The following is an 18,534-nucleotide window of genomic DNA, read 5'->3' on the forward strand; positions in this document are numbered from 1 at the left end:
GGGAGCATGAAATATATTTTTCTTCGCGAAGCGCGGTTAAGGGTCAAATACTTGCGGATTACCTCGCAGAGTTACCTGCGGATGTCAAGGCATCAGCAGAACATCAAGATACGCCTGCACCAACTTTGTCACCATGGGAGTTATATACCGATGGTGCTCGCAGCGCAGCTGGCACGGGTGCGGGTGTAATTTTAACTGGTCCAGACGGTGAAGAGCATACATATGCGCTACGGTTTAATTTTGCTGTTACAAAAAACGAAGCAGAATACGAGGCTCTGTTAGCGGGTATGCGTATTGCGCATAAATTGAATGTTAAAATTCTACACGCTTATGTGGATTCAAAGCTGGTATGTAGTCAAGTCAGCGGGGACTTTGAAGCACACGACATTGCCATGCAGCAATATTTATCGCTTGTTCATAACCTCGCTGACCAGTTTGAAGCTTTTCAAATCTCCCACGTAATGCGGGGGCAAAATAAGAAAGCGGATGCGCTTAGCAAATTGGCTGCTTTGGCTTTTGATCATCTGGGAAAGAAAGTTCTTATTGAAGAACTGCATGCGAAATCCATTGTTATGATGCCTTTGGTAGCACCTGTTGAGGAATCCAGCTCAACATAGATGACACCTATTATTGCTTTTCTGCGGGACGGCACATCACCTGCGGATTCCGTTGATGCGAAGAAGGTCCGCATCAAGGCACCACTGTATGCTCTTGAGGGTGATGTCCTATATCGAAAAAATTATTTAGGGCCGCACTTAAGATGTATTGGTCCGAAAGAGGCAGAGGAGGTTATACGCGAGGTGCATGAGGGTGCATGTGCTCTTCATTCGGGGCACAGGTCTATTGTGTCAAAAATTATGCGGCTAGGTTATTATTGGCCCACAATGTACGCAGATACTGCGCGAATAGTTAAGCAATGCGAATCCTGCCAAATACATGCACCTATCAGCAGGGCACCTGCGCATCCAATGATACCAGTCTCCTCACCATGGCCATTCTGCAAATGGGCAATTGACATAGTCGGACCATTTCCAAAAGGCCGAGGTAATATTATCATTTATTTTATACCATATGCTATTTCCGTCAGTATCTTACGCATACTATGCACACGCAGGAAACATCAAATTCTTGATTGTTGCGATCGATTATTTCACGAAGTGGGTTGAAGCGAGACCGCTGGCAACAATTTCGGGAAAAAGGGTGCGAAACTTTGTATGGGAAGACATTGTTTGTCGATTCGGCATACCAAACGAAATCGTTAGTGATAACGGTACACAGTTTACGGGGGATCCATTTCGTAGTTGGTGCGCAGAGCTTAATATTAAGCAGACTTTTACTTCTGTTGCGCATCCGCAGGCGAATGGCCAGTGCGAAGTCACCAACCGGGATATAGTGGCCGGAATCAAAGCTAGATTAGGCCATGGCAGAGTTGGTTGGGTGGATGAACTACCAAAAGTTTTGTGGGCACATAGAACAACGCCAAAAGCAAGCACTGGCGAAACTCCGTTCAGTTTGGTTTACGGGTCAGAAGCTGTTGTGCCCGCAGAAATTGGGGTACCAACGTTCCGCATACAGAATTTTGAGGAACAAAATAACTCAGAAGTTTGCGGAAAAATCTTAATCTTCTTGAAGAACGCAGACTCTCTGCGGTGGCAAACGAAGCCAATAACAAGCAGAAAATTACAAAGTACTACAATCAGCGTGTGCGTTCGCGCTCTTATAAGTGCGGGGACTTGGTTTGGCGTCAGAATGACGCAAGTCATGCGGAGGATACTGGGAAATTGGGCCCCCGCTGGGAAGGTCCGTATAGGGTAGCAAAAGCAAGCAACACCGGGGCATACCATCTCGAGACATTAGATGGAAAACCTGTGAAATGCACTTGGCACGCGACATTGTTGAAAAAATGTTATATGTAGCTGGATGGACCTGATCACTCCAATTTATTTTAGCACATTATTTTTTCTATGTATTTTTCGTCCGTTTGGATGTGTCGCGGTTGTAATCATTATTAATGCCAATTGAATATTTACTCGCGCATACTTTTATTGTTTATTTCTTTTTGTATGCGGTTCCTGCCTACTTAAGGGGTGTCCTCTAGCCCCCGTGCGGCAGAAGCCTGTTTGGTTACAAGGCTAGACATTAACGGCAGGTGAAGGGAATTGGTTTTCCCCTAGCCAAGCGCCACGCAGACTAGATGGCTGCCAAGTCGACTTAAAAATACAAGCATTGGTTTGCTTGTGCGTAATTACTCTCGCATTGGTTTGCATGAGGAACTCAAGCATAAATGCATTGGTTTGTTTTTATTTGTGTTGCTTACCATACAGCTAAAGTACACCTCTAGCACATGACAAAGCAATAACGCAGTAGCTTTTGAGTCTAAGTTGTTTAAGGTAAAATTGCTAAAATGTTGGTTTATTTTACGCAGTACCTGCGTATGCGCATGAGTTTTGGTTAACTGTGCGCATAGGCATGCGGTTCATCTTTGGTTTTGATTCGCGATATATAAACAATTAATAGATAACGCATGCATAACACAATAATGTATAATATAATGTTATTACAAATAAATCGTTTCAAGTGCCTGCCCAACACGGGACTTAGGGCCCAAAAATTGTATTTACAATTTCCTTCCTGAACACAGGACTTGCGGCGCAAACAAATACAAGCTAACACTAATAATCCTCCTTGAGGAACCCGTCAACCGACATAGTCGGGTCCGCAGCAAAAGCATTGATCAGAGGGATTGGGATGGTTGTGATGGCTTCTTCCGCCTCCATTACCACCGCGACCGTACCCTCCTTTAGCTTCTTTTGTACGATGTCAGGGTACGGCGGTGTCAGACCGCAAGCTTGAATCACCTCCAGCACTGCCTTGTTGATTTCGTGGTCCTTCACCGCATCAACGTAGGCGTTAAAATTGTCGGATACTGGCCCGGAATCCATCACCTTCTGCGCAATGGTAGGAAGAGCGGTGCGAAGTTTTGTTAAGTCCGCTTCTGCCAATTCACGGCAAGTCACCGCGTCATCCTTCTCCCTGTTCACCCTTTCCAGCTCTACCCGCAGACGCTCCGTCTCACCCTTAGCTTGGTCAACTGCACCAACCAGCTCGCGGTTTTTCTTCCTCTCCTCAATCAGGGCAGTTTTTGTTTCTGCCGCAGTCGCCTTCGCCGTTTTGCGCGCCTCCTCTGCGGCATCCCTGTCTTTTTTGACCTGGTCGACGCCCACTTGCAGCAGTCCTAGCTCTGTTTCTTTACGCACGGCCACTTGATATAAGTTAGTGGACCGGCGGGCTTGATCCGCAAACATGCCAAAAAAGACGTGGCCGTTTTGGATAAAAGCGTTGTGCGCTTGATTAAACGGCAGTGCGGCTAGTTGGTTGCGGAACTCAGCCGGGAAGATTTGTTGAAGGAAGGCGGATTGCTCTGCGGCATTTTCCGCCGATGACTGGGTGAGCTGCGCCAAGTTTGCCAAACGGAAGCTACCGTGTGGCGGGGTTGGTGTAGACTCGGAGTCAAGGTGTATCGTCTTGTCTTTAGACTCGGCGGTAGCTTCGAGCTCCGGATTGACTCGCGGTGGGGTGTGATGCGTCTCCTCAGTATGCTCTGCAAATTAGTAACTAGTTAGCACGAGGTAAATCGTAAGATGTTGGAAAGAGATGCTTACCGGTGATAGGAGGAAGGAGATCTGCGGATGCCGGGTCGACGGGGACAAAGTTGTCGTTCCGCATGTCCTCCGCCTGTTTGGGAGTAAGCTTCTTCTTTTTCTGCTTGGCTTGGGCAGTGTCGGCAGCTTTGCGTTTGTTGCCCGAGGTGGCAGGTGTTGGTTCCTCATTCTCACCGGTCTTTTCCTGCTCAAGCAGCTCATTGACATTTTGCTTGCGGAATGAAATGGCCGCAATGTCCTCCGCGGTGAGCACTTTCTTCATCTTCATCTCTACAAACATGTACGCAATATTAGAACCTGTACGAATGCGCTAGTGGTTTTATATTTATATGCATTTGTACTATTCCTACCCTTGCCATTCGGTGCGACTATGACCGGACGCAGGTTCTTCCATGGCCAATGCGCGGATATGTTTCCTAACCGCAGCATCACATTTCCATACGAACGGTGCACCAGTTGTGCGTTGGCACACTCTGCCAACAGCTTTCTTTCGTCGTCATCAAGGGTGGGGGTTTTATTCACATCCTTTGCCATATTTTCGCACCAGATAAGAGTTTGCGGAAAACTGGCCGCAACAACAGTTTGGTCAATGAAAAAGAAAGTTTCTTTCCATTGACCCGCATTCGATTTGGGGGTTTTTATGAAATTTTGACGGGCGAAGAAGGTAAACCACGATTTGTGGTGGTTGGCTAGACGGTATAAATGGTAGAAGACCTTCACTAAGGGGACCTTGTTAAGTGCAGCGCACCACATTTCAAACAGCACAATCATTCCTATCGCATACGGGTGTAGTTGCCCTAACCCTACGCCGAAGTGATCTAAAACGCCTAGAAAGAAATCTGACAGGGGCACCCTAAAATTACCATGCTTAAACGCATGCTCGTATATGGCTACCTTCTTTTCTGGTGGTGAATGAGCACGTTGGTTAGGCAACGGTGGCACCGGATTGTACTGTGCTAGCGGCGGGTATTGTTTCACTAACGAATCAATGTGCCTCTGCTCTATAATGGACTCTACACTATCTACATAAGTCTCGCTAGCCTTAGTCATTTTCTATTGAGTGTTTGGAGAATTACTAACCTTCGGGAGTAGGCCGGAGTATTCAAGATTTGATCGGAATTGACAAAGGCAGCGTATTGGAGAAGCAAATGGCAGGAGAGTAGAAATGAAGGTGAAGGGAGTCTATTTATAGTGTGGATTGGAAGTCTTGGGGTAACAAGGTTTCATCCTGGCTGTACACGTGTTACGCGATCAACGGGTGGCATTTTAAGTGCGCGCGTGGATGTCAGTTGGGTATGGTTACCTATGAGCGCGTGGATGACACGCGCCTGCCAACTGCCACTTTATGTCTTGTCAGCCGAATGAGTTTCTGCGACAGTGACAGGCATTAAATGACCTCGAAACGCACGCGGAACATTGAATGCTTGCGGTTTTCTTGTTTTTTCCGCTTAATAGTTTGATGTCATGTGTCTTGCGTCATATAACATCAAACTGGGGGGACATAATGATACCGCAACCCGCATGCGCACCTCATATGTATGCGGGCGCGTAATAGTGTGCGTATGCGTGTGCTTGTGTGCGCTATGCGGTATGCGGATTTGTATCTGATGCCTTTGTTTTCGGTACAGCGATTGCTTGGCTAACAAGTAAATATCTTTTCCATAATTACATCCGTGATTCGGGGAGTTTGTTATGGAAAGGATTGCCAAGATCTCGGATGGTTCTAGAATTAGGGTTTGCCTATATATACAAACCCTAACTATCATTCTAGGGATCATCACATTACGTAACTACCATCTGTCACACGTCTTACGTAATTAAGCATTGTTCTCCGTCTCTTCAAGGTTAACAGGTTAGTTCTTCATTAAGCTAGCACCTACAAACTTATTTGGGGCCTTCTGATCAGCGACTGCTATCGAAGGTGGACTTAACCACTTGGCCACCCCGCCGACATCATCATGTCGGCCAGGGTTAATCACGGTAGCCGGACCGGAGAGCCTTGTTCTAAGATCCTTAAACCCCACCAACGTATTGAGCAGACATGTTAAACCCTATGGTGAAAACATGCATGATCACCTTTTGAGTTGTAGTTAATGTCCTGTAAAAGTTATGAATCTCTCAAGTTTCCGATACGAATTTTATGGTCTAAAGTAAAAGAACACAACTTATAATGCACATAAGACATGCTTTTTTAGTTGTTGAATACTAGGGAGTATGACATGTTGAGTACTTAAATTGTATTCATCACTCCATAACTAGCTGAGTCAAAATCAAGAACATGCCATTGGTTCACTGAGCGCTCGTGTACCTAGCGGGTCATTCGTGCACCGAGCGGTCAATTCATGCGTCAAGAGGTTCATTCGTGCACCAAGCGGGTCATTCATTCATCAAGAGGGTCATTCATGCACCGAGCGGGCATTCGTGCAACGAAGGGGTCATTCGTGCACCGACCAAATCAGTCGTTCCCCGAGGAGGCCATTCGTTCCTCGAGCAAGTCATTCGTACACCGAGCAGGCCATTTGTTCACCTTGATTCTTGATAAAGGTGAGAAGTAGAATAAATCATGATGTAATTGGCTGAAAAATTAAATTCGTATTCGTATATATCTTCATAATTGGCTCAGTCATCGTAAAGTTGGTATTATTTTTTTTTTGAAAGGCAAGGTTAGTTGTTAGTTGTTAGACTCGAACTTGGGTCACTCTCGAATCCATGTTAGACTCGTAAAGTTGGTATTTATATTGAATCATCAAATGATTATTTACTTAAAATGGATCGGTTGGTTATTTATCTCTTCAAGTTCTTCACGATTTTTGACAGAATAATATACTTCGGAAAGAGATACCGATGCAAACAAGTGTTATTTTTGGAGGAAGAGTTTCTGTATTTGAAAAGGAAGTTGGGCGATAAAAGGGGAAATATTAAAGGAGAGAAGTTAATTGGTTTAGTGGGGTGAGTTTCCTACTCAGATGAACACCCAGTTTGTAGAATATTTTTAGTATAATTTTTGTCAGCATAGAATTTCTCTAAAAAAAAATCTATTAGACGGTGTTACAAAAAAAAAAATTGGGTGTCACACAAAAAATTACACTAACAACTGAAATTAGTAGTTAAAAACTCAAAAAAACTCACTACATCGCGTATTTCAATAGTGTTACATTTATTTATAATTTATAACAAGTTTGACTGTATAAATGAACAAAAAATTCACAAAATCTAAATGAAAATAATAAAGTTTTTCGAGCAATTTCTAAATTTACGTCAAAGAGCATCTTTCTCTGCATCATTTCATTTCTCCACTAACATTTCGTCAAAAGCGTTGAATTTTCAGTCTCTAATTTTTTTTTTTGGAAGGCGATATTGACATCGGATGCTCTCATTTGTCATCCACACACGCGTTAGGAGGAAACTCAATTCGGCGATGTTGGTAGTACCATCGAATGTTGGGAAAACTCTTTCAGAGACCTTTCCAAATCGCATTGATGTTGGTAGTACCATCAAAGGTTGTAAACTTCATGTTTGGAGTGAGAATCGAACATGGGTTGACAGTATCCAAATTAGATCTCACCTCATACCAGTCAAGCCAAGCTTTGATGATTTTTCAGTCTCTAAATTACCAATATTCAAACTATCCATGCTTTTGCAAGAAATTACTGTTTTTACCACTCAAACTATCTAGCTCTAATAATTTATTATTAAAGCTCAAATTTTGTTTAGAAAACACGATTAAGCACTGTCGTGATAAGATATTTTAAACACGGCATATATATATAACTATTTATTATGTTAGTCTTCTTATACGTGATTGTTCATGCACCTTAAAACGTGAATACATGATTATTTTAATGAAATCATTTTAAAAGTTAGATTTATTTATTAAAATTTAAAATTTAAAATTGCAAGCAATTTAAAATTTATTGTTTATGCCTACCGATCTATGAAATATGAATGTATTACTGCATTTTAAGACGCTATTTATTGAAGACATAATATATATGAGGACAAAGAGACACTGATATATATGTATGTTACTTGGTTACTTAACAAAGATGGCAACCCCTTAAAGATTTAGTTTTTGTAACTCAGATAAATCATGAAGTCAGAGGATAGAATGTTTTAACTGGATTCCAACAACTTAGTTGGCCACTGAACTGGATTTTTATGGTTTTCCAGTGACTGAGCTTGATTTTCGATTATTGACTATTAGAGATTGTACATATATGTGCTTCGGGTGATTCCTTTGAATTTCTTTGTTGCGGCTTTTTCTGAAAGATGAGTGTTATCGTTTTGTGCAGCTTTAGGGTTACAGAAGCGTTTGGATGGAAGTGGTGGCGGGTCTTGGGCGGGGTTGGAGTTCCAAACTAACCAATTTGAGCTATGCACTTGGATATTACGGAGTATTATTAATTTATGAAAGGACATCAGAACTAAATTTATTAGCTTTTACAAATTTAACTCCACAAGAAAAAGAAACAAAAATGGCAACATCTATTGAAAATCTTAACTTGGTCATCCTAATTCCATCTACATTGTCATCATCAAATACATTTCAATGGTTAAAATGAACATGAAAGTTTGTTCAAACAGTGTCAGAAATCAAGATATTGGCAGTTTAATCAAAGTTTCTTAAAAATAATACAAATGAGCAAACAATAGCAACCCGCATCTTATGTAACTTGTGGATGTGACTTCGGATATCAACTTTAAACTAATTGGTGTAATCTTAACATAGTAAATTATTTGTAACACTGACCAGGGACCAGTATGGTTCTAATGAACTGGACAACAAACGCCCCTAAACAGATGCTAGTTCTTACTTCAGGGGTGTTTAGCAAAAATAATTTCCAAGGCTACATTATGTAATTTTCATTATTTCCTGAAAATAAGTTATAAGTTATGATATTAATAATATAATAATAATAAAGAGAGAACACAAACTATAAAAAGACAGATGGTAATATGGTTAAATCATATCCCCTGTAGAGGAGTAGCATATCTAAATCACTTTTACCTTTCAAGATCTCTCTCTGTTTCTATGGCAACTAACACAAGATTTTTCCAAAAAGTGAGACCGAGTATTTGCCCTTTTAGATTGCGATAATTATATGAACCGACTAACTTTTACCATAAATTTATAAAGCCCTATATAGAATAATACTAAGTACAAACAAACCTACAGCTGCTTGTAGAAGAGAACATAAGCTTGATCATGAAGCACCTTGTTGGTAGAAATAGCGACAACTGAGGCGTCGTCATAACGTAGCCACTTGCCGCTAGGATGATGCAAGACGTCAGCAGTGTAATGACCCTTTGATGGTTCCCTACCGTGATGAGTTACTGTTGCTACAAGCTCATACTTACGACCCTGTATACGATTATATTAGCGTGAGAAACAAAGAAGTTGGATAAAAGTACTCATAAATGGACCGATTTGGGTCATATTTAACGGGTTAGTTAAATATAAAAGAGTGAAGATCTGCTTATGAAGGGGTCAAATGTGCTGAATGTTCATAAGTCTAATACAACCTCCCAACCCAATTTGCCACCTTTATTGATAACTATGGCACCAAGGTCAGCTCATTCTCAGTTTGTCAGAGTTGTAATATGTTTTATCAGATACAAAGTTTTGGTAAGAAGGTAGCATAAATGTTCAGAGAATATAAATGAAGCAGTTGTACTCTGTGACCCTGTATTTTGTATGCAATATCTTTTCGAGTCATTATTTGAAAGTAAATTTGGGCTTCCCCTAAAGTGTTGCTAAAAATTACCTTAATGATACCATTGTTTTCTCTCCATATGATCCACCATTTTCAAATTTAAATTAATGGGTATTTAATTTAAGAACTACTAATAGTCAAAATTCCTTAAGGCATTCAAAGAATTGTACCATTACATGTGGTAAGACTCTTTTGTTAGAGCATCTCCAACTGTACATCTTTTAATAGTTTTTATACGAGCTTTCTGCTCAAATGGTTAAACCAATCTTAAAGCACAAAAACCATTAAAATGCATTATATTAATATAGAAAAATAGTGTAGAGATTTTACCTATTGGTTTGAAAGAATTAAACTTTTGCCATTGTCTTTCCTATTAACGTAATTAATTAATGCATTTAATTATAACACTCGAAAAACTTACCATTGGAGATCATGTAGAGCTGAAAAGATGGTGGGTGAGGTAACAGTTCAGGTTAATCGGTCAAATTTAGTACAAGTAACCAGGTTAGCTACAATAGGTCCGCAAGCACTATAATCCAATTTTATTTAAATAAAATTAAAAATAATTTTGTTCATCACGATTAGTATAAAGATTACGTATCTTGATAATGAAATGATTCAGAAAGTGATGAGATATAAAACCCAAGCCAATCGACCCAATAGTAAGTGAAGGAAGGATTCATTAAACATGAAGAAAAAATTAAAGCACACTATGGAAGAATAGTAAGTTTATAACTTGAAAGTGATGCAAATAATCAAGCCAGTAGCTGTAGATTTCTATATAACTTTGTATTTTTTTTAAATAAAAGAATAGCAAAATATAAAAGAATCGTGTATTCATGTTACCTCTGCTGTTGACAGAACAAGCAGGTCCCGGTTAAGAACCAGCTCAAGAGGGAAGTAAACAGGTTTGGATAATTTAGCACTTCCTTGGCTTCCATAGCTAAAGCGCATTAAATGCAATATCAAAATTTCGGGAAGTTCTAGAACCTTCACAGATTTGCTCGCACTTACCAACTCAGCCTGATCATGCAATGAACAATTCATTTAGAATTATGTCACCAGCAAAAGACAGTGCTAACAATTAAGGGTATGCAAATTAGGTCCAGAGTAACAATGAATCAAACAAGGCCAGGCTATAAGTGACTTTTAATTTCCAAACCTGAAAAGGAAGTTTTATCTTTCAAAATTTGTACCTATATAGCCTGAAGTTAGCATTCGTTATACGATACAGTGGTATGAAACAGAAGCAATCTAAATAACTAAACAACAAACTGGTTGATTCAGATCGTTCTGATTCCATTATTTCTAACCTTTCGGCTCAAGTTTCATCTGATTTCAGATTTTGTTCGTGATTGTTAAGGTTTAATAATAGGGCAACACAATCACATCCACTATAAGTAGTATAAGCCAATGAATTTTCACTGGTAAAATTAAGCCATCTATATGGAATCAAGCCAGTCATTAATATATGCATATCAATTAAACGATCCTAGTCCCCAATATAAAAAAATGAAATATGAATCAGTTAGCCCAAGCAACCCTTTCCACCACCATGAGAGCTTTCAATTGGCTTTCTACTGCAGTTACCCAACACACTACAAAGCTCGTTTAAGACAAGCATGTGCTATGTGATTCTACTTTTTAGACTTTTACGATTTGCAGATACGCTTCTAAGCAACTTCTTAAAAGAGAACTGGTGTTTGAAAAGCCAAAAAGATGCAGCTTTAATGGTTTAAAAGCCAATATAACAAAATGTAAAAGCAATAACAGCGACACTTATGCCTCATAAAACGTTTGCAGTATAGACTCTAGCTACTAAATGGAGATGGGAGTTTTTTTGGAAGAAGCAACTCATACGAGAGCTTACTACTTCCAGTATACCGTCAAGTGTCAACCCTATTGTCTAAAACTGGTACACGTATGTTTGAAGAAGGAATGCATCATCTATTGTACACAACATGCCAAGTATAAATGGTACCTTTCCTGCTGATGATGCACGATACCCTTCAAGCGTCTCTGATGCAGAAAAAATGTGCAGTGCATCCTCTATCGTGCGGACAGGCTCTGGACATATATTGAGGTGGAGCAGGAGAAATGGTTGAATAGTAGCAGAGGCTTTGTTACCTGTTTATATTCAGATTATAAAAAGTCATACTGCAGAAACCAAGAATTGCATTCTAGAGAATTACATCACTTCTACATCTAAGCTCCTAAAGTCAGATGTTTATAATAAATCGAGATGTACAAAATATAGGGTAATGGAGAGATAAGGGAAGAATTAGTTCAATGATCCCCTTTTAAGTCACAATATTAGTTTTCATTAGAAGTTGTGATGACACTTTTAAATAAATATGTTAGTAAGAACTTACGAATTGTAATCAACAACCAGTGGTAACATCTATTACAATGATTTACTGGAAGAAAAATGGATTGTAACAATTGTCAACATTTTCAGCAAAATTGAAATAATCAAATCAAGAAAAAAACTTTTTCTCTCAGCTTTGTAAACTCATTTCATAAAATATAAATGAACCAAGATAACTATGGTGAAGTATACTTTGCTGGTCAAATTTAGCATTGAACTTCAACTAAAACAGACTGTGTTCTGGAAGCAAACATACTTTGAGCACTAAAACTTCTAGTAATTCCACTATACATATGAGCACAAAGGCAGATATACAAACAAAGACACCCTCATACATCTATGTATCTAGTGTGTGTGTGTGTGTGTGTGTGTGTGTTGGGTCAGAATGGAAAGGTATAAAAGTGTAAAGGCCCTCATCTACACTTTATGACCAGAAATGAACATAATCTAGATTCTAGGAGTACCTAAGAACTAACTTACCTCTTGCCTTCACAACACTTTTCAGTTGTCCGCCAAAAATCTTACTCAACTTAGATGGAATAAAGCTCTGTGTTCTGGTAATTGCAGTTTTGTTCCTTGGGCCAACCGTCTCCCAACTATCCCCATCTTCATCACTCACTGATGAAACTAATGAAACTTTACCGCCATTAACAAGGGGAAGTCCTCCTTCGAATTTCAGCAATTCATCATGCATTTGATGCATCAAAAAACTTAGAAACTCTTGGGCATCCTCTTGCCTGAAAAAACTTCAATTTAGCACCAGATATATATACAATGCATTCGTGAAATATTGTAGCTATATATTATATCTTATCCTGAAGCTATCGAAAGTTGCAAGAGACAAACCTTGGTCTTCCTAAAAAGCTATTTGGCATATCTGGGGAGAAGTTGTTCAGAACAGATTCAAACATGACAGGTCGTAAAGGATTCCCAGTTTTCAGAATAATGTCATCTTTTTTCTTTGAGTGGATGTCAGATGGCATGTCAAATCCAGATATAAAGTCAACAAACGCACGTAAAGTTGGGTAGCCAATCTGAAAAGAAGAAAAACACAATCAGCAGAAGTTCAATAGTGCACCACACACAAACATCGCTTAATGACTTTCATTCGCATCTTGATCACAAGTAGGGTTCTAAATGTGTTGCGACTTAATCAATTTACTCACGACTTTAGTCCATTCAAGTACGAAAAAAAAGTGAAAACGCACAATGGGCCTAGCTTATATAACTTCCAAGTCCCAACTCGAATCTATCAAGTTCTGTGTAATGAACATGTCAATATATACATGTGTAAACATAAATGTATATATATTCGCACTAATTATCTCAAGATAACCTAGTGGTTGGAGTCATGATATTTTCACAAGAGGTCTCGAGCTCAAACCTCATGTAAAGGGTCAAAACAGTCATGGGAGAACCCCCGCTAGACCACGTACATTTGAGTAAAAATACTAAGGACCTCTTTCTTTTATATATGTTAGTGTTGCAAATGAGCCGTTACCAGTTCATTCAAGCTATAGATCAACTTGAACTCGTCCTACTAGAAGTATATCAATCTCTAGAATTTAATGCAATCAAGCTTGCTAACAAAAAAATGGCTTTTAATAAACATTTTAAAGCAATTTCAGCTCTCAAAACGCGCTTAAATCTCCCTTTGATCCGAGTTCAAGAATGCAACAGGAGCCTAAGATGGCCAACTCAAACTTGAGCTCAGTTTGATTCTTGCCTTGTATTCACAATAATAACATGGGAGTTGTATAATACCTGGGGTATATTGCGTGTTCTTAGCTCCTGCAAGAGATGTACAAAAGGAGAACAAGCAAGAATTGCCTGAAGAGTTGCATTCAGAAAGCACAAATTTCCTGGGTTGACTAAGCCTCGAGGCAGTAACTCGGTTAAAGCTGTATGTTGACCATTCGATGCAGTCAAAATACTATTTTGAGTATCATTCAAGCCCATAGCTTCATAAGACCTCACAAAAGCTACTTGTTCTTTATTCGATGATGATACAGTCATATCTTCAATGCCACCAACACTTTCGGGTACGAATGATACTGGTAGTTCTGCATCTATTTGTTCCTGTAATTTCATTCCATTGCTAAATGAAATAGAACTTGAATCGCAGATATTTCCATTTTGGTGTTCAACCGACACAAGATTTTGTGAATCTTTTGCATTGGGATGAACAATCTCATCAGCCTCCCTTTTCTTTAACAGCTTTGATGGTTGGTGATCTTTGGATATTTTAATTTCATTTGGTTTGTTGTTAATGAAGCCCACAGATCTCAGTGTTGCAGAGTCCACAGAACCAAACATAAACTGTACATCGTTCTCATTCTCATTTGGGGTAATATTTAGGGATTTTATCTCATCCTCAGTAAATGACCCGAACACTAACACCTGAGAGTAATGAACATGATATAACTAAGGACAAGTTTACATATGAATAACAAAGGTAGGAAAATATATACATAAGTACAAGTGATTAGTCAGGCTTTAGATACACGTATCAGTAAGGTCCAAAATCTTCCTTCGACGGGGTAGAACATGCACATATAACAAAGTGGACACTTTAACATAGTCCAAAACCGTACAAAATTCAATCATTTACGTATATACACATCAAGAAAATCAGTAATTCATAGTGAGATAATAAACTTACAATTGAAACATACAAATTACATACAGATAGAAACGATTACTAACATAAGGTTAAACTTAAACCAAATAAACTTTACATCTCAATCAAACAAAAAATTCCAAAACTCAAGCATCAAAAGATCAGCAAAAACCAGCGAATTCAGAGTGATAGAAACAAAATTTAACAATGATAACGTAACTAAACATCTACCAAACGATTTCAAAACTCAAGTATCGAAACATCAACATATACAGTAACTTCAGAGTGATATGGACGGAAGTTAACACTGATAACACCGAGTTTTATTCAGATACACTAAATTTTTAATCAATCAAACACTTACAAAACTCAATTATCAAAACTTCAACAAAAACAGGGATAATTACATTGATATAGACAGATGATTAACACTAATAACAAACAAATAAGTAAAATAAGCTTAACATTTCACTCAATCAAAGAACTCCTAAACTCAAGTATCATAACATCAACAAAAATAGTCAATTCTTAGTGATGTAAACAGAGATTAACACTGATAACATACAAAATTAGTAAAACAAACTTTCATTTCAATCAATCAATAAATTTTCTTAGCTCAAGTAGCAAAACATATAATATAAAGAGATTTTAGCACTGACAGCATATTATATCATTAGCATAAGCTTAAAATATTAACAAATCAAGCAATTTTCAAACTCAGGTACCAAAACATCAACAATAAACAGTAAAATATAGTAATATAAACAGAGGTTAAACTGATAACATACACAATTAGTAGTAATAATATACGGAAAATATAAAAATAAAAAACAAAAAAAATGAATTACGTTGTGTTCAGTCATCTTGATGAGATGAAAGCGTCAATAAGAAGCTGAATAAGTTGAGAACATAATGTTGCGCAACAGAAGACTGCCGTTGAACGGATGAACAGAGAAAATGATGATGGAGCACCACATCAACGGGAGACATATGAATGTAAGGGCAAATTATTATGTATAAATAAAGTGATGAACGATTATTGAGAAAAATGTGATGGGGAGAATTAGGGTTTTTGTCACTTTGTGTAAAAGAAATTTTGGAGTGAAACGATCGAAGAAAAAGGGGCAATACTCGAGGGTGTAGTGGTGGCCAAGGAGAGAAATTGGGTGTCCAGGGTTAAGTAGTGGAAAGAATATTATACTAACGCAGTCCCAATTTAAACTGTAACAAAAAAAATTTTTAAAAAAAAAAATTACGGAGTAGTATTATTTTGACGAGTTTACCAAAAAAGTGTTCGACACACTAGGAATTTATTTGTAAAAGTTTTAGCTTATAATTTTAGTAAATTGTAAGTTATAAGCTTCGTTTAGTAAACATAAAAAGCAGAGTTTATAAAAATCATAAGCTCTGAATAAATTAAACTCCTTGTGACTAGCATATGAAAAAAGTGGAATTTATCCAGCTAGTTTATCAAACACTTATAAAAAATAATAAACTCCAGCTGACAATTTAAAATTTTAAGCTCCAGCTTCAGCTATAAACTTCAGCTATAAGCTCCAGCTAGTTTCATTCAAACACACCCTTAATTTTAATATTACTTATTACCTATACGGCTGCACCTATATCGCTTGCGTCTTAAAAACCCCATTAAAAGCTAACAAATTCGCAAAATTTAATTGCCTATAATTTAAAAAATTATATTCAAATATAATTTAATTAGTTAATATGATTGTAAAACTAAAATGTAACATTCTTTTATAAACTATAAAGATTAACACAATTAAACATTTTAAAAGATAAAGCACTTTATGTGACACACAAAAAAAAATATAGCAATTTCAAAGACAAAATAAAAATTTTACATTTAAGGAAAGGGAAATAAACAAAAGGTCACATGGTTCTCACGTGCCTGAAATTAAATGTCACATCGTGGAGTGAAAGTCTATCAGGCCACTTAAAATGGAGTTGTCGGATCATTTAATCGGGATATGTTAACGGGTTCTACATTACTTTTTGTCAATTAGATCTTCGATTACGTTACTCTTATAGTATAATTGTACATGGGTGTCTTAGAGGGTGTGTAAAATAGGTAATCGTACAGGGTCTAAAATTTTGAAAAGATCCAAAATTTTTGAAAAATTTCATTATGTATACTTGTTTTATTGAAATCAGATCAAATACTTATTTTACTTTTAGCTAAATAATAATTGAGCTTAAATAATTAAAAAATTTATGAGACTGATATGATATATTAAAGGCGTGTGGAATATGCATAAGAAAGCTTTAGGTAAAGATTTTTTTTTTTTGGGGAAAAAGAAAAAAAAATGTATATTTATAAGGGCTCACTTTTAAAAAAGCTTTAGGTAAAGACTTTACTACGTTTGTTTAGAGCACTTATTGTTTAATAATTTTATTTCGTTATATGTAATGAAAAAATGTATATTTATAAGGGCTCACTTTTAAGTGTCGCACAAGGACTTATAAACTAATGAGACGACCCTATAATTGTTGTTTTACTTACTTTCAACAACGACCCAATACACGTGGTCTTCCATGATTTTCTAATATTTTAAAAGTAACTCCCGCACTTTGTCAACTTGCTTACGGTGATTCACCGGATTTTCTTGACGAGCATTTACAGATGTTAGAAAAAATATCACATGAATCTTTGCAACATATTACAAAATGTTAAATAGAAATGCATTTGAATGTATACGTGAGAGCACCAATCGAGGAAGACATTTGACGGTTGTATTATAAACATGAACAACTTCAAGGTTCTCTAGCATGTTTGGAAACATTGATTATAGGAAGTGAACATGGTCAAAATGCCCCAATGCGTGGAAAGGGCAGTTCACACGAGGCCGTCACGATTACCCGACAATCATGCTAGAAGTCATGACCTCGTTTGACCATTGAATTTTAGGGATGACAATGGAGGGGAAAAAAACCCCGTGAACCGCGGTACTCGTGCACGTGACGGGTCGGTATTTATGAAAAAATTTGCCCGCCGGTACGGGTCGGGTAAAATTTTGTACTCGTTGGTGGGTCGCGGGTAGTTCATACTCGTCGCGAGTAAAACCTGCCCCGTGAATTCGTGATGCCCGTTTGAGTTACCCGTGGAATACACGTTTACTCGCATACATATACCCAATTATATATTATATAATTTAACTTTTTTTATGTATTTACATAATGATTCGCGGGTAAATCACGCGGGTAGTGGGTAAAACCCGCGAGTAGTGGTATTTGTGACTAGAGATTAGTTAAAGTGCACATTTTGTTAACCCGCGGGTTTACTTGTAGCTCGCGGGTACGGGCAGAAAAATTTACCCGTTGGCGGGTATAGGGGTACCCGCGGGTAAAGAAAAATCTTGGCGGGCGGTTTGCTTAGGACACGTGCCCGTCGCCCTCGAGTGCCATTCCTATTGGATTTAGCATGCATATTTTGGAATAATATGAGCGAATAATAACTTGGATGTCCTTCACGCGTCTCAATTGTGCGATAAATTACTACTACGTATTTGACACCACACCTCAATTGCCATACGAAGATGGAAATGTTGATTATGAACGAGGATACTATCTAGCCGATGGAATATACCCCGCATGCAAGTGTTGTTGACCTGAAACGAGCGTACTTTACAAAGAAACAATCAGCAAGTAAAGATGTTTGTAAGACATTTGAATTTTACAAGATCGTTGTGTATATTAAGATAACCGCTAAGGGCATGTAGCATTAAAGCAATCCAAATACTAATGTATGAAGTAAACCGTATTACACATTGCTGAAAGTAAACCGTATGAACAACCTACAAAGATATTTTTTGGTACGAAAGTAAGCCGTATTACGTGCCGGTAAACAACCTACAAAGATCTTTAAGATCTTTTTTGGTACGAAAGGTGTGATACGTATTTAAAGAAGACGGAAGAGCTTCGTGATATGAAGAGCATGACAACCTTCGACGTAATCTTGTGAAACATCATTTGAAATAATCGTGATTAGCTTGGAATTTATTTATTAAGTTATATAATAAAATTGTAATTCTACATTTTTCCGAAATTATAATCTTTTTTATTATTATTATTATTAGAGAAGTTATTTTTAATTTTAATATTAATTTTATAATTATTGTATTTATTGAATAATATAACTTATTTAAGAATAAT

The 18,534-nt window shown here is 37.8% G+C and overlaps 1 protein-coding gene across 1 annotated transcript; it reads right to left on the reverse strand.

Moving 5' to 3' along the window:
* Window positions 1-8,597: 8,597 nt before the first annotated feature.
* LOC139864675 (ubiquitin carboxyl-terminal hydrolase 24-like) lies at window positions 8,598-15,400 on the reverse strand. Its single transcript, XM_071853249.1, has 7 exons — window positions 15,213-15,400; window positions 13,509-14,144; window positions 12,591-12,778; window positions 12,225-12,481; window positions 11,358-11,503; window positions 10,223-10,399; window positions 8,598-9,024 (listed from the first exon to the last, which is right to left on the reverse strand). Exons 1-7 carry the CDS (start codon window positions 15,225-15,227, stop codon window positions 8,833-8,835), a joined length of 1,611 nt encoding a protein of 536 aa, XP_071709350.1. The 5' UTR covers window positions 15,228-15,400; the 3' UTR covers window positions 8,598-8,832.
* Between the last annotated feature and the right edge of the window lie 3,134 nt (window positions 15,401-18,534).

Source organism: Rutidosis leptorrhynchoides, chromosome 1, assembly GCF_046630445.1.
Source record: "Rutidosis leptorrhynchoides isolate AG116_Rl617_1_P2 chromosome 1, CSIRO_AGI_Rlap_v1, whole genome shotgun sequence".
Classification (NCBI taxonomy): Eukaryota; Viridiplantae; Streptophyta; class Magnoliopsida; order Asterales; family Asteraceae; genus Rutidosis; species Rutidosis leptorrhynchoides.

Coding starts and splice junctions, on each gene's coding strand:
- LOC139864675 (XM_071853249.1), bottom strand. Junction 12,779..13,508: donor GAACACGCAATATACCCCAG/GTATTATACAAC, acceptor TCTTCTTTTCAG/ATTGGCTACCCAACTTTACG. Junction 11,504..12,224: donor AAGTGTTGTGAAGGCAAGAG/GTAAGTTAGTTC, acceptor GAATATAAACAG/GTAACAAAGCCTCTGCTACT.